The following is a 15,203-nucleotide window of genomic DNA, read 5'->3' on the forward strand; positions in this document are numbered from 1 at the left end:
TCAATGTGAATAAGTTCTGACATTGCTCTTTTTTTGCAGGTTCCAGTCATTGAAATTCCAGGTTTTGGACAGCTTTCTGCTGTAACCATGTGTGATGAGTTGAAAGTTCAGAGCCAGAATGACCGAGAAAAACTTGCAGAAGCAAAGGAGAAATTATACCTAAGAGGCTTTTATGATGGTGTAAGTAATAATTTTGTTATTTTTATTTGATTTACTTACTCCATGCTCTGTGATTTTCTTCTTAGTGGTTTAGAAAAAAACTATAGAAAAATTCAGTATTGTTTCAGCTCTGTCCTGTTTTGAGAAGGGATTACTATAAGATTGTGTTCTATTTCCAAATTTATTTTTTTAATCTATTTTGGTCCAATAGTATTTACGGAAATTCCATTTTTGTGCCCTCTAATCTCTGAGTGAATTTCTTGAGAAGATACTTAAAGTTTGTTCATATTATTTTACCATAAATTCCAGAAGTTTATTGCATGGACCATACCTGGTCCCTTTGCTTTCTTAATTGTGGAGTTCATATTTTAAATAAGCAGTTTCATTCAGTTCATTAATTTACTTGTTAACGCCTATTCCATGCCATGTTAGCACAACAGACAAGTTGTGAACCTCTCTTTTCTCAATTGTGCATATGTTAACATGGCTTACATTTCCATGGAAAGAAGATGAGGCTAGAGAAAGTAAAAACCCAATCAAGTTGCTAGTGACTTGAGGTTGAAATGAAGATTTTTAAGGCTGTAAGTGAGAATGTTCTTTATTTTTACCTTTACTTTCATTTCTCTGGGTAACCAAGAATTGGTTATATGTCCTTTCTAAAAGTAACTTACACGTTTTGGATGACAGTAAAAGCCAACACTTATAGAGCATTTATATATTAACTTACTTATATCTCAAAATAACCTTGAGAAGTAGGCACTTATTCCCAATTTATAGATGAGGAAATTGAGGCACTAAGAGATTAAGTAATTTACCTAAGATCAGCCAGATAGCCAGGCAGAGGCAGAACTGGGACTCAGACTAGGCATCTTGGCTCTAAGATTTGTGCTTTTAACCCCTGTGCCATAATGATCAATAACTATAATTTCATAATGATGAATTAAGTAGATATGAAGCATCTTGGTACGTTAGAGAATTGGGCAGAAAAAAGAACACGTGTCTTTTCCACTTAAGATAGAAACTATTAAGAATGCCCTGGTGGTCCAGTGCTTAGAACTCTGCACTCTCATTGCTGAGGGCCCAATTTCAATCCCTGGTCAGGGAACTAAAATCCCAATCCCATATGCCGTGCAGTGTGGCAAAAAAAAAACTATTTGAGAGAGTCAACAGGAATCAGATAGATGAAGGTCAGAGTATCAGCTGGAAGGGGATTGTGGCTTTGCTCTGTGACAGCAATGGGCAAGTCATTACTTTGCCCTAGAATTAAATCTCCTCACTACGTAAAAGGCAGAGTTGAAAAACAGTAGGCCTTCCTCTAAGAGCCAAGTTTATCACATGGGCAAGCAAAGGAGAATGCTTGCTGGCAACAGGCAGAGTTGGAAAGAGAAGCCTAAGTGGGGCCGAGCTGCATTTGCTCAGTTCCTTTTCCTAAAGCCTTCAGGAATGATGTGAGTTAGGGTAGAGGAATTCTCTTCACGTGGAACCCTAAGAAGTGGGAAGGAAGTGAGCATTTCTTTCTAATCGTGTTCATAATACTTATCCTAGTTATACTGAAAGAAAAACAAGTGTGTTGTAAATATTAGCTGTCCAAGCTGTGCCAAAATAAAAATTTATGGTTTTAAATGTGATAAATTTCACACTAAAAATATTTTGGTTGTGTGTGCAAGTAAATTTAGTTAGGGAAAGTTCAAGGGGGGGGCACCCAAAGCAAATTTTAATTATATGTGCTTTTTCCCTACTTCTCATCCTTTTAGGTAATGTTGGTGGATGGATTTAAGGGACAGAAGGTCCAAGATGTAAAGAAGACTATTAAAAACAAGATGATTGACACTGTATGTAATAGGCTATCCTCTGAAGTCTGTTTTAGGAGAAGAGCTTTCAGTTAATAGACTTTACAGTGTTATTTAGCAGTGAGTTCTGTAGTAGAACCTGGAGCTATATTAAAGATATAATTTTATTTATATATAAAATTGGAGACCTATTTAGCAATTCATTTAACTTGAACATCCCACCTGTAATGTTGATGAAGATAGTGTTCTAAAGTTGGCATGTACAAATCACACACAGAGAATTTAGTGATGCTTCCTGGCAGTAACCATTCGAGGTACTGGTAGTTGACAGTTCTTTATGTAGTACTTTACTTTTTACTTTAATCCTTTTTCCCCTCTTCATTTTTGTTGTAACTCTTTTCTGTTGAGTTACTTAACTTTTGAAATTGAATTTTTATTTTTGACAGTTATGTATACACATAATACAGAGAGACAGTGATCTGTCTTATTAAAATTAAAAAAAGCAGCAATTTCCTCTCCATCCTTCTACATTCTCTTAAATTTCTCTTCCTTGGACAGGCTTACTTTCATCTCTTTTAGCTATTTCTTTTAGTATTGACCTCTGCCACTCTTATAGATCTCTAATCTAAATACTTGTAGTGTAATTTAAAATTTTTTCAATTTTAGCCATCAGCCATAGACTTCCTACTGTGGAAGATCAAGATTTAACTCTTCGGGGCTTCCCTGGTGGCGCAGTGGTTGAGAGTCCGCCTGCCAATGCAGGGGACATGGGTTCGTGCCCCAGTCTGGGAAGATCCCACATGCCGCAGAGCGGCTGGGCCTGTGAGCCATGGCCGCTGAGCCTGCGCGTCCGGAGCCTGTGCTCCGCAACGGGAGAGGCCACAGCAGTGAGAGGCCCGCGTACAGCAAAAAAAAAAAAAAAAAAAAAAAGATTTAACTATTCGCCAACCTGTGGCTTCCTCTCTAACCTCGCATTTGTATACACTTCACCACCCCCCATCTTCCTAGTATAAGTATGTTATAATTTATGTTAGAGCAGTAGTCAGTGTGTACATTTTTGAGACATGGCTGATCCATAATGTAGTATGCAATGAGAACTTCTCTTCCCTAGCTTTTGGTTTTCCCTGGAGTTAATAACTGCCCTTTTTCCCCCCCCACTTTTCTTACTTTTAAATACAGTTATCAATACTTCATCCCCAAACTCTGTCCCAACTGTTTATTTCTCCTCTCAGTACCTTCAAACACATGAGTATGCTGTTGTTTACATCTTAGAGAAAGTTCTCCCAGAGCCTTCTGGCCTGTTGTAATTATCCACACCGTTTGCTTACTGTAGGTGTGCACAGATGTCATCTGGGATATTCCTCCACCATTACTTAGGATTTCCTTTGCTTCTCTTGAGTTGGATCTGCTGTTTCCTTGTTCCCATGGCTTCTTCTTTCTTATTTACTTTCTTGTTTTGGTGATGCTCTGCCTCTAGTAGTGTTCCTGAAAAACGGTGCCTGGAAGGTAAATTTTTGTGACCTTCCATGTCTGAAGTATCTTTATTCTGTCCTCATACTTGAATGCCTGGGTGTAGGATTCTGGGTTGGAAATAATTTTCCCTTAAAAATTTGAAGGCCATTACCCATGGTGTTCTGGTTCAGTGATGCTGTTGAGAAGTCCAAAACCATTCTGGTAATAATGGATCTTTTATAAGTGACCTGTGTCTCCACTGTTCCCTGCACTGCCCCCCATCATGCTAAAGCTTATAGAATCTTCTCTTTTCTTCCAGTATTTTGAAATTTCATGATGATTTATTTTGGTGTAGGTCAGTTTTCATTCATTCTTCTGGCTGTATGCTGGGCTCCTTCAATTTGGAAACTTATGTTCTCCAATTTTGGGAAAATTTCTTGACTTTTTTGTTTAATTATCCCTTTCCATTCTTTATTTTTGCTTTCTGAATTCTTATTATTCAGATATTGGATCTCTTAGACTCTGAAAGTTCTTTTGCTCTTCTATCTGGGGGAGTCCCTCACCTTTTTCTTCCTGTGAGTTTTTGTTTGTTTGTTTACTGTATTTTTTTTTTTTTTTGCGGTACGTGGGCCTCTCACTGTTGTGGCCTCTCCCATTGCAGAGCACAGGCTCCGGACACGCAGGTCCAGCGTCCACGGCTCATGGGCCCAGCCGCTCCGCAGCACGCGGGATCTTCCTGGACCGGGGCGCGAACCCGTGTCCCCCACATCGGCAGGCGGACTCTCAACCACTGCGCCACCAGGGAAGCCCCCTGCTGTGTTTTTTATATCTGCTACTTGTGTGCTTGTGCATGTGTGTAGAAATAAACGTTTCTAAGAATTCATTAAAATTTTTTTCTTTGTGTGGAAAATTTCAAATTTATGAAAAAGTGGAGTAGTATAATGAATTCTTGTGTACCTCTTACCCAGCTTCAGCATTTACCAACTCAGAGCCAGTTTAAGAGCTTATTCTTGTTATCTGATCCTTTTTTTATAGGATGCTGCTATTCTTGTTTCAGGGGTATGAAATTTTAATCTCTTATTAATCTGGGGAAGACTATTGATATTTAAGAGTGAGTACAAAAAGATGATTGGAACCTTTTTGGATATGGGTAGGGCTTGTCTCTGGGCTTCACTGGGAGAGATCTGGAAGGTCCATTTGGACCTTAGGGAGACCCTGATGTTAGCCTTGATGTTAATTAGGGCTTCTTGGTTTGTTAGATTCCCCTCAGAAGATTCTTCAGTTTCCGGTTTAAAGAGTCTAAGCTAACTGAGTATTCTAGGAGCTAAATGGTGGAAGATTACTAGGTTGGGTTCCAACACCCAATGTGCTGACTTTCACTTAATCCCTCTTTTTCACTATGATACCCATACCCTCAGCTTCGTCCTCTGGTTGACTCTCTTTTTTCCTCTCCAGAGAGTAAACGTTCACTGTTCTGCTGGCATAGGAAGGGGCATTTGCCTGTCTGCATGGTGTGGGATTAGGGTATCTGGGGTTCTAACTTCTTGAAAAGACTTCAGTTAGTCCCCCTGTTTCCAGTCTCATGTTACCTCCTCTTCTAGAACTATCTTGTGCCACAAATCCTGAGTCTTTTTGGAGGTTCTGTAATGCAAACTGAACTGCTTTTCAGCCTTCTCTTCTGTGGGCTTAGGATTCAGCTAGCTTCCTTTGATCTGCTAATACAATTGTCACTCATTCTGCTTGTTAGTTTCCAAAATTTGGTTGATATTATTTCTTCTCCCATTCTTGTTGTCTTTGTAGCTTCATACCATTAAGACCAATAAAGCCTCTTTGTTGTTATTTTGTTAGAATTTTGAGAGGGAGCAGAGTTAATTAAGTGTCTGTTTTTAATTTACCATCTTTAAACCAAAGTCCTACCTATGTAAGTTCAGTGTGAAGAACTTGCATTAAGAACAGAGCAATGAATCATTTTTCGAATAATAATGCTGAATTTTATTTTTAAAAATTATCCTAGCCTAATAAGTTTGGGATTATAATACATTAAAAGATATTTGTATTTTTTTCTAAAAGTAAAATTTACGGTCAGTTTTCTAGTGGGAATTTTTCATGATGCTATAAATCTTTAGTAAAAGTATTTTCTGTGTTTAATTTTTGTGCATCTCTTTTTTTTTTTTAAAGACAGTGGTTCTGTGCATCTATTTTCTTTATCTTTTTATTATAACAAGAATAAAAGGCTGCCATAGGCAGCCTAACCTTCAAACCGTAGCATTAGAAACTGTTAAACATCTTTCACTCTGAAAAGGAATAAGCTGTACCTAGAGAAGGTGATCCATTTGATGAAGGTGCACGCCTTTTCAGAAGCAAGTGTTATACAGAAAGAAAAGCAGATAACTTCTGCCCTGGGAAGAGGGAAGACATAATGAAAACCTGGGGTTTTGGTTATGGGTGGTAGAGCAATTTTTTTTCTAAAAAGTTACTTTTCTTTTCCTTGAGGAATAGAGATTGCCTTGACATAATATCTGATATATTTTTATTTACTTTTGTTTAGGGAGATGCATATATTTACATGGAACCAGAGAAACAAGTTATGTCCAGGTCTTCAGATGAATGTGTCGTGGCCCTGTGTGACCAGTGGTTAGTTTTTCTTATAGCAAGAAGAAATTTCCTCCTGTCACTTTGCTTATCCTTGACTTTTTTATTTAATCAATTCGTCCACTCCCAGGTACTTGGATTATGGAGAAGAGAACTGGAAAAAACAGACATCCCAGTGTTTGAAGAACCTAGAAACGTAAGATGGGAGAAGGTGATAGGGAAGGAGATGAGAAACAGGGAAGACAATGAAGCTGAAGAGAGATACTTTATCTTCTACTCTCTCCAGGTTCTGTGAGGAGACCAGGAGGAATTTTGAAGCTACCTTAGATTGGCTGCAAGAGCATGCTTGCTCAAGAACTTACGGCTTAGGTAAGCAAACTTCAAATTTTTCTGTTGGAATGACTTTGCCAGTTACACAGCAAATTAAAACTTCACCTTTTTTATTCTCTTCCAGTGTGTTTCTGAATTGGAAGTGAGAGGTTTTGGTTAGAGGGTGAAGGAAACTAGGATGTGGTCCCCTACCATCTACCTGGTGGTAGAAGTATCTAATGCCCATATAGCTTTTTTTTTGCGGTACGCGGGCCTCTCACTGTTGTGGCCTCTCCCGTTGCAGAGCACAGGCTCCGGACGCGCAGGCTCAGCGGCCATGGCTCATGGGCCCAGCCGCTCCACGGCATGTGGGATCTTTCCGGACCGGGGCACGAACCCTTGTCCCCTGCATCGGCAGGCGGACTCTCAACCACTGCGCCACCAGGGAAGCCCCATATAGGTTTTATGATGCAGTTTTTTTTAATAGAAAGTTTCTAGTCCTTCAACCATTTTGTTTTTTTTATTTACTGGTTTATTTATATTAATTATTCAAGTAAGTTTAAGAACCTAAATAAGTAGCTTTGTCAGTGCCGTAGACCTGCTCTTAAAAATGTGAATTTTGTAGATGAAGTGTCTCTTAGGTTCCTCATGCATTAATTATGTTCTTTTTATCTCGCAGGTACTCGTCTGCCATGGGATGAGCAGTGGCTGATTGAATCACTCTCTGACTCCACTATTTACATGGCGTTTTACACAGTTGCACATCTGTTGCAGGGAGGTAACTTGCGTGGACAGACAGAGTCTCCACTGGGCATCAGGTTGGTAAATGGATAAGGGGAAGGGATGTAATTTGTTAGCATGAGGTGATCTTTTGATTTATGTATTGAAAATTCTTTCCTTTTTAAAAAAAATTTATTTTTATTTATTTTTGGCTGTGTTGGGTCTTTGTTGCTGCACTTGGGCTTTCTCTAGTTGTGGTGAGCGGGAGCTGCTGTTCATTGCAGTTCGCAGGCTTCTCATTGCGGTGGCTTCTCTTGTTGCGGAGCATGGGCTCTAGGCGCACGGGCTTCAGTAGTTGTGGCTCACGGGCTCTAGAGCACAGGTTCAGTAGTTGTGGCTCACGAGCTCAGTTGTTCTGCGGCATGTGGGATCTTCCTGGACCAGGGCTCAAACCCGTGTCCCCTGCTTTGACAGGCGGACTCTTAACCACTGCGCCACCAGGGAAGCCAGAAAATTCTTTCTAATAATTAGTTTTTATAAGAATTCATTTAGTGGAATTTTGTCATGATGTTTTTGCTTTATTTGCATTGAACTGAGAAAGAAAGTAATAAATAGCCACTTCTCCATTATCCATTCTTCATTCTTATGGGAGTCTTTTGTTCTCATTTGTTACTGTAAAACATTAAGAAAGTGTTTTCTACTTCATGGTTGGATTAGAATGCTGATTCTTTCAAAGAAATTATATATATATATATTGTTGTTGTTGTTTGTTTGTTTCTTTTATTTTAATACAGACCACAGCAGATGACCAAGGAAGTTTGGGATTATGTTTTCTTCAAGGAGGCTCCATTTCCTGAAACTCAGATCCCAAAGGAAAAATTAGATCAGTTAAGGAAGGAATTTGAGTTCTGGTATCCTGTGGATCTTCGAGCCTCTGGCAAGGATCTTATTCCAAATCATCTTTCATATTTCCTTTATAATCATGTGGCTATGTGGCCAGAAGAAAGGTGAGTGCTAAAAAAGATGCAGACTAAATTTATTGATTATTGACAAGGGTGCCTTGTGGCTTCAAATATATAGATGTTATTGTGGGGGGTATAGTTAGATTTAACAGTTACGTTCTTTTTCTTATATTAAATGTACTAAAGGAGAAAGCACACCTTCTATCTGTTATATCCAGAAATCTTCATACCTACCTAGGGCCACCAAAGCATGTCACATTTCAGGTACTCTGTCAGTAATTCCCTTGACCTGTTACATGACTCATTTGACCTGTTAGATGCTGGAATAAAGGTGATTTCAGACAGAGCCTAGGACATTAAAATGGGAAGGAAACATCCCTTTAGAGCTGAGAGCCCCAAGGTTCCAGCATTAAGTAGTGATGTTCTGACTAGAATCTGGGTCAAAGATGCATTTTTTAATACCGTGTGCTCAAGGGTAATCCTTCTATCATCTTCCCTCTTGATCCAGACATGTCTCTGTGCCTTTTCCTCCTGTCCTCAAGTAGCTGAAGAAACAAATCCCTTCCACTGTTCAAATTTTATTTTGTAAAACCAAAGCAATCTCATGGGACTTTTTGTATTTAGGATGAGATTGCATTTAGAATGCGATTACATTTTCTTTCTCAGGAATAAAAGGGAGATTTTGAAGAAGAGGAATAAAATAAATACGATGTGGTTCTTGTCATCCAGTTATTTTTCTCTATTGGTTAAAATGTGTTTTTGGAGATATCAGGTGTCTCAGAAGTACTTGTTAGTAATATAGTTGAATATTTATCCCCTTGCGTCAAGTTTTGGGCATGTATTAGGGTTTTAAAAATTAAAGATAAGTAGTAGCTTCAAGTGCTTTTGTCAGACACTCTTCTAATCACTTTTAGTAACTCGTGTAATTTTCACTACAACTTTTCGAGGAAGGTCTGTAATATCCTCGTTTTTACGGGCAAGGAACCTTCGTGAGGCATAGAGAGCTCAAAATGACTCACCCAGAGTTACCCAGCAATGGCAGAACCAGGATGCAGAACCCAGCAGTCTGGCTCCAGAACTCTTGCTCTTAACATTACCCCCACATGATCTCATTGTTAGAATGAATGAATGATATGTACATAGTTTGAAAATTCAAACAGCTCATAAAGGTACAAAGTTAAAAGTGAACTTTCACCCTTTTCCCTATATTAGTCTATTTCCCAAAGCTCATCACTGCTACTGCTTTCTTGTGATTTCTTCTGGAAAATGTATGCATGCATATACCAGCAGCAGATATCTATAGTTGTTTATTTTTTAATTTATACAAAGATGCCACATTATAGACAGTATTCTGTCTCTTGTTTTTTCCTTGTAATAGTATATTTCTAAGATCTTTTTATTTTTATATATATAGCTGTGCCTGTATTTTAAAAATAGTTACGTAGTATTTCATTGTATTCCTGTACCATAGTTTATATCAATATAACAAGTCCTTTATTAACGGATACTTTCCTTGTTTTCATTGGTTTCCTGTTATGAACAGGACTCAATTAATATCCCTGCACATTTGCCTTAGCAATCTTTTATGAATCTTTTAGCATTTACCTCAAATTTTTAAGCGTAAACCATAATCTTTAAGTTTTATTTTCTATCTTTAAACGTTTTCCTGTCAAGTGATAAATGGCCTGTAGCTGTGAGAGCAAATGGACATCTCCTCCTCAACTCTGAGAAGGTAAGGCTCATTGCCTCTTGAAAGGTTAAAATGCTACAGAAAAGTTTTTCAGATTTAGGATGTTGTACTTTTTAAAGAAATAAAGAATGTGAAAATCAGAGAGTTAAATATCTTCCATTTAAAATGTTTAGGGCTACCAGCGTAAATGAGAAGTTTATTTTAAAATTGAGTGAGTGGAGTAGATAGTATTAATTGAGAGGTAGGATGGGGAAAACTTCCCTATTATAACATTTGTATTAGGGTGGCAAAGGGTGACACAAATTTTTACGGGAGGAGAGAGAGAAAGGGACAGGAAATGTAAAGATCCTAGCATTGTGACCCAGCAATATCTTTCTCATTAAGTTGAGAAAATAATTTGGTGGTTTTTGCTTTATACTGTGACTGGCCACTAAATTAGAATAATAGAATTTTGGAGTTTATAGGATTTTAAAATGTCATTTAATGCTTCTTTCCGGATGGTATCTCTCTCCCCATACTACTGCAACTTCCCTTTTTCATTACCACTACTAATATATTAAATATGATTTTTTTTATGCTATATAAGACTTCACCTAATTATTCAATATCCTCAACAGGAGTTATGCCAACCTCTTGACAAGCCCTTGTTTGCCCCATGATGCTTTTGTGTACATTAGAAAGGGGCACCCTTCCTCAACTAAACAAAAAAAATTAAGTTACAATATTATTTATTTCTCATTAATAACAATTGTAACAAGTTGGATTTGTTCCAACCAGTGAATCGTGCTACATCTGATGGAATATTAATGGTAAAAGAATATTCATTGCTATAGGTATGTCATAATGAAAATAGTTATAGATTTAAACATAGCAGATGATATAAATTGCAAAATGAGATGTTATTTTTTACCAGTGTCCTAATATTGAAAGGGAATAAAAAAGTTCATGTAAGGTAATCTGTACATTAGGCTGAAAAATAGCTATTTTATAGATTTTGTTAAATCAACAAGGACTTCGGGCCTCTCAGGCTCCGGACGTGCAGGCTCAGCGGCCATGGCTCACAGGCCCAGCCGCTCTGCGGCATGTGGGATCTTCCCGGACCAGGGCACAAACCCGTGTCCCCTGCATCGGCAGGCAGACTGCCAACCACTGCGCCACCAGGGAAGCCCCAACAAGGACTTTTGATTATCAAACTCATTTGTTCTTTGTAGGTCAAAGTGAACCATGTATGTATTTATATATATGTATGTGTATATATGTGTGTATGTATATGTGAGTATATAAATAGGAATCCTGTTATAACATGACATTTCCTTTGGTCTCCATATTGTTGTGCTATATGTACATTATACTCATTTTATTAGAACAAAATATTTTACTGCCATATAGTAGAAAATTGATAGAATGACCACCTCTCTTTGGTATCAGCAAAGTTACAAAAACATAAACATTTTTTAAATAATAAAGATTGCTAGGCTGGGCATAGTTCCTCCTTAGTTGTGCTGCCTTCAGGCAGAGCACAACTTGAGTAGCCAGTTGTGACCCTAATGACAGGAGGTTCCCTAAAACCCTAATTTTGACCTCATGAGCTTGTCCATTCATTTCTGAATGACTAATTGCTATAAAGCTCTTCTGTTTTTTTTTTTTTAATTTTTCTTTCATTTATTTATTTTGGCTGCGTTTGGTCTTCGTTGCTGTGCGCAGGCTTTCTCTAGTTGTAGCAAGTGGGGCTTTTTCTAGTTGCAGCAACTCTTGGTTGAGGCGCAAGCTTCTCATTGCGGTGGCTTCTCTTGTTGCGGAGCATGGGCTCCAGGTGCGCGGGCTCCGTAGTTGTGGCGCACGGGCTTAGTTGCTCCGCGGCATGTGGGATCTTCCTGGACCAGGGCTCGAACCTGTGTCCCCTGCATTGGCAGGTGGATTCTTAACCACTGCACCACCAGGGAAGCCCTAAAGCTCTTCTTTATGACCAGCTGAAGTATTCCAGAGTTATAGTGGAATCATCCATGTGTATAAACCAGTTCCCAAGGGACAGTATTGGTTAATGGAAAGAGCTGTGGACTGAGTATCAGACTGGAGATGCTGTCCTAGCTTTGTCACTGACTAGATTAGTGACTCAGACAAGTCACTTCAGTTTTATCCTCTGTAAAGTTAGTATAAGGTATCTTTTCCTTTCCATGCTTCTGATCCTTTTGGTTTTTATCTGATTGTGGCAAACCCATTTAATTTGATGTGGCTGATTTGGTTTATATTATTTATATATACTCTTACCAATGCCTGATCATTGACTTTCTCTTTCAGATGTCAAAATCCACAGGCAACTTCCTCACTTTGACCCAAGCTCTTGACAAATATTCAGCCGATGGTGAGTATGCTTTTTTGTTATTGCTGTTGCATAGTGTCCAGTTCTCCTCCGATTACAGAAGGCAAGTGAGCATTGTTGTTTCAGTTTCATTGCTTTTCTCTTTCGCTTTTACCAATACTTTAAAATATTCATGTTTTCTTTGTGTACAGGAACATAATTTTTAAAACATAAGAATTGCTGATCTGATTTGTTTAGGAACAGATTTAAGCTAAGATTATTAGTCTTCTTTCAAAGGAAACTCACTGTAAGTGCTACCTGGTTTGTTCCTAATTTCGTGCTACTTCTAAGATTAAAGAGTTGGTTTGTAGGGGGACTTCCCTGGAGGTCCAGTGGTTAGGAATTCGCCTTCCAGTGCAGGGGGTGCGGGTTCGATCCCTGGTCGGGGAGCTAAGATCCCACATGCCTTGCGGCCAAAAAACCAAAACATAGAAGAGAAGCAACATTGTAACAAATTCAATAAAGACTTTAAAAATGGTCCACATCAAAAAAAAAAAAAATCTTAAAGAAAAAAAAAAGAGTTGGTTTGTAGGGGGACTTCCCTGGAGGTCCAGTGGTTAGGAATTCGCCTTCCAGTGCAGGGGGTGCGGGTTCGATCCCTGGTCGGGGAGCTAAGATCCCACATGCCTTGCGGCCAAAAAACCAAAACATAGAAGAGAAGCAACATTGTAACAAATTCAATAAAGACTTTAAAAATGGTCCACATCAAAAAAAAAAAAAATCTTAAAGAAAAAAAAAAGAGTTGGTTTGTAGAGATGTTAAGTATGTAGGAACCTTTTTCAAAGTATTTCCTCCATATTTGATATACATATAAGTGACTTGAACCTAGGAGCATTCATTTCTTCAAAAAATATGCTTTCTCTGGCCTCATTACTATTCCATTTAACTGTTACTTTGTCAAGGGGAGAAATGCACTGTCTAACCTGAAAGAACCAGTCGTTTCTTATGTAATCCAGTCTTTGGTCATCATGGCTGATCACTTGCTGATCATGGCTGCCATAGTTTGAGAGTGCACTGAAGGGGATGGGGAAGAACTAACCTAAGTTACTTAGAAAAACAGTATTTTGACTGAACACAGTAAGGCTAAAAGAACTGTGCACAAATACTGTAGTTATTTTCTTTTAAAGAGGTGTAGATTAGCAATTCTGAAACTCTTATGGGTTTACTGGGATTTAACAAATAAATGTATTATAGTTGAGAGCTCATTGTCAGAAGCTATAAATAGGTCAAGAGGAAATGCTAGAATGAACCCTGTGGTGTTGGATTGGAATTGGCAATATCAGTATGAACTCACAGGTTTTATTTTACATACAGACAGATATAAAAATAAACATAGATTTATGTGTGGGTTAGTATACATGCATTTATTTTCCTAGTTCTTTCTGCTGAGAGAGCCCATGGATAATGAAACACCTGGCATTCAGATCTTGGTTTCCAAATACCATTCTCCAATAAAAGGAACTAGGGTTCCTAGGAGAAGGGTTGATTTGAGGGCTGGAGTAGGGAACATACAAGATGAGCATGGAACATTTTATGATGCCAAAAAGTAAGGAAATGTTTAAAAAAGGATGGGGACAGTTTGAAAGGGCACAGGAGCCAACCTGACAGGGCTCCCAATTGTCCACGCTAGAGCAGTTTAGGAAGCAAAGTAAATAATGATAGTATTGAATTATAACCCAGTGAATAAATTAAATATTTAGGAATCCATATGAATGTATAGTAATAATTGAATAAATAAATAAATGGAGTAGGGACTGTTCTTCCTTTCAGAAGAATTCCAAGTAATAAAGTAGAAGGACTGAGTGAAATATAAAATCACCATTAGACAAACATCATAGTAATATTGTCACAGACAAGATGCATCAGTGGTTGCCAAAATCAATGGGTGAAAGTTAAAAAAAAAAAAAGATTATTTGCATATTCTCGAGTATCTCTCCCAAGATATTTCTTAATCACAAAGGGAAAAACAGTAACTTTACAGTGGAGAAACTTGGCAGACAGTCTACCTGACCAAGTGAGGAAGGTTTGCACTTTAGAGTTGCTTAAGTTTGTACTTTAGAGTTGCTTAGTCCTGGTGTATTTTTAAGGTTTCTTTTTTTCCTCATTACCTACCTCCCTGATAATGATGCACTGAGAAAGGCACACAGCATCACTTTTGTGATATTCTTGCCAGAGGTACATAACATCAGTTTAATCATGAGAAAACATCAGACAAACCCAAGTTGGGAGAAATTCTATTAAATACCTGACTACTGTTCATCAGAAGTCAAGGTCCAGGACAGACTGAGAAACTGTCACAGATTTGAAGAGACCAAGGAGATACAACAGTCAAATGCAAGGTGGGATTCTGGATTGGATCCTAGAACAGAGAAGGATATTAGAGGAAGCACTGGTGAAATTTGAATAAAGTCTGTAGTTCAGTTAATAGTATCATACTAATGTTAACTTCCTGCTTTTGAAACTGTGGTTATGTAAGCTGTTTACATTAAGAGAGTCTGGTAAATGGTATATGTTTATTCTCATCTTTGGCATCTTTTCTGTAACTGTAAAATTATTTCAATATAAAAAGTTAAAAAAATGTGTTCAGCTTCTTGTGTATTGTAAAAGATGTTTGATGCATGCATAACTTGATGTTACATATTCTCATCTCCTTTAAGGCACAGATGGTAGCATATACCCTACATACTGTTTTGAAATTTGCCTTCTTCACTTAGTTCATATTTGAGATCACTTCATGTTGATACACAAGAGTTACCTCACTCTTTTACAGCAATACAGTCTTCCATTACAAGGATGTCCTGTAATTTATTTAGACTCTTATTGATGATTTTTTCAGTATTTTAGAATGGAAGATTTTGGTTGAAAAGTCATATTTCGTTAGTAGGAAAGTTGGAAGAATCTGCTTTTAGGACTAAGAAAATCTGTATTTGTGCACATAAGGCACTTCTGTGTGTTCTTTTTTTTTTTTTTCTTTTTTGCGGTACGCGGGCCTCTTTCTGTTGTGGCCTCTCCCGTTGCGGAGCACAGGCCCCGGACGCGCCGGCTCAGCGGCCATGGCTCACGGGCCCAGCCACTCCGCGGCATGTGGGATCTTCCCAGACCAGGGCACGAACCCGTGTCCCCTGCATCGGCAGGCGGACTCTCAACCACTGCGCCACCAGGGAAGCCCT

At 38.4% G+C, this 15,203-nt stretch overlaps 1 protein-coding gene across 2 annotated transcripts in view; it reads left to right on the forward strand.

Moving 5' to 3' along the window:
- The window catches only part of LARS1 (leucyl-tRNA synthetase 1), a 67,124-nt gene that overhangs the window by 30,266 nt on the left and 21,655 nt on the right, over positions 1-15,203 (forward strand). For both annotated transcript variants that reach the window (XM_007462394.1, XM_007462395.1), the window contains 9 exons: positions 40-180; positions 1,914-1,991; positions 5,950-6,035; positions 6,124-6,189; positions 6,280-6,362; positions 6,982-7,120; positions 7,817-8,029; positions 9,659-9,716; positions 11,973-12,036. In XM_007462394.1, coding sequence (XP_007462456.1) covers positions 40-180; positions 1,914-1,991; positions 5,950-6,035; positions 6,124-6,189; positions 6,280-6,362; positions 6,982-7,120; positions 7,817-8,029; positions 9,659-9,716; positions 11,973-12,036 — 928 coding nt within the window. The remainder of the gene's footprint in view (positions 1-39; positions 181-1,913; positions 1,992-5,949; positions 6,036-6,123; positions 6,190-6,279; positions 6,363-6,981; positions 7,121-7,816; positions 8,030-9,658; positions 9,717-11,972; positions 12,037-15,203) is intronic.

Source organism: Lipotes vexillifer, unplaced genomic scaffold (genome assembly GCF_000442215.2).
Source record: "Lipotes vexillifer unplaced genomic scaffold, Lipotes_vexillifer_v1.1 scaffold1068, whole genome shotgun sequence".
NCBI classification, from domain to species: domain Eukaryota; kingdom Metazoa; phylum Chordata; class Mammalia; order Artiodactyla; family Lipotidae; genus Lipotes; species Lipotes vexillifer.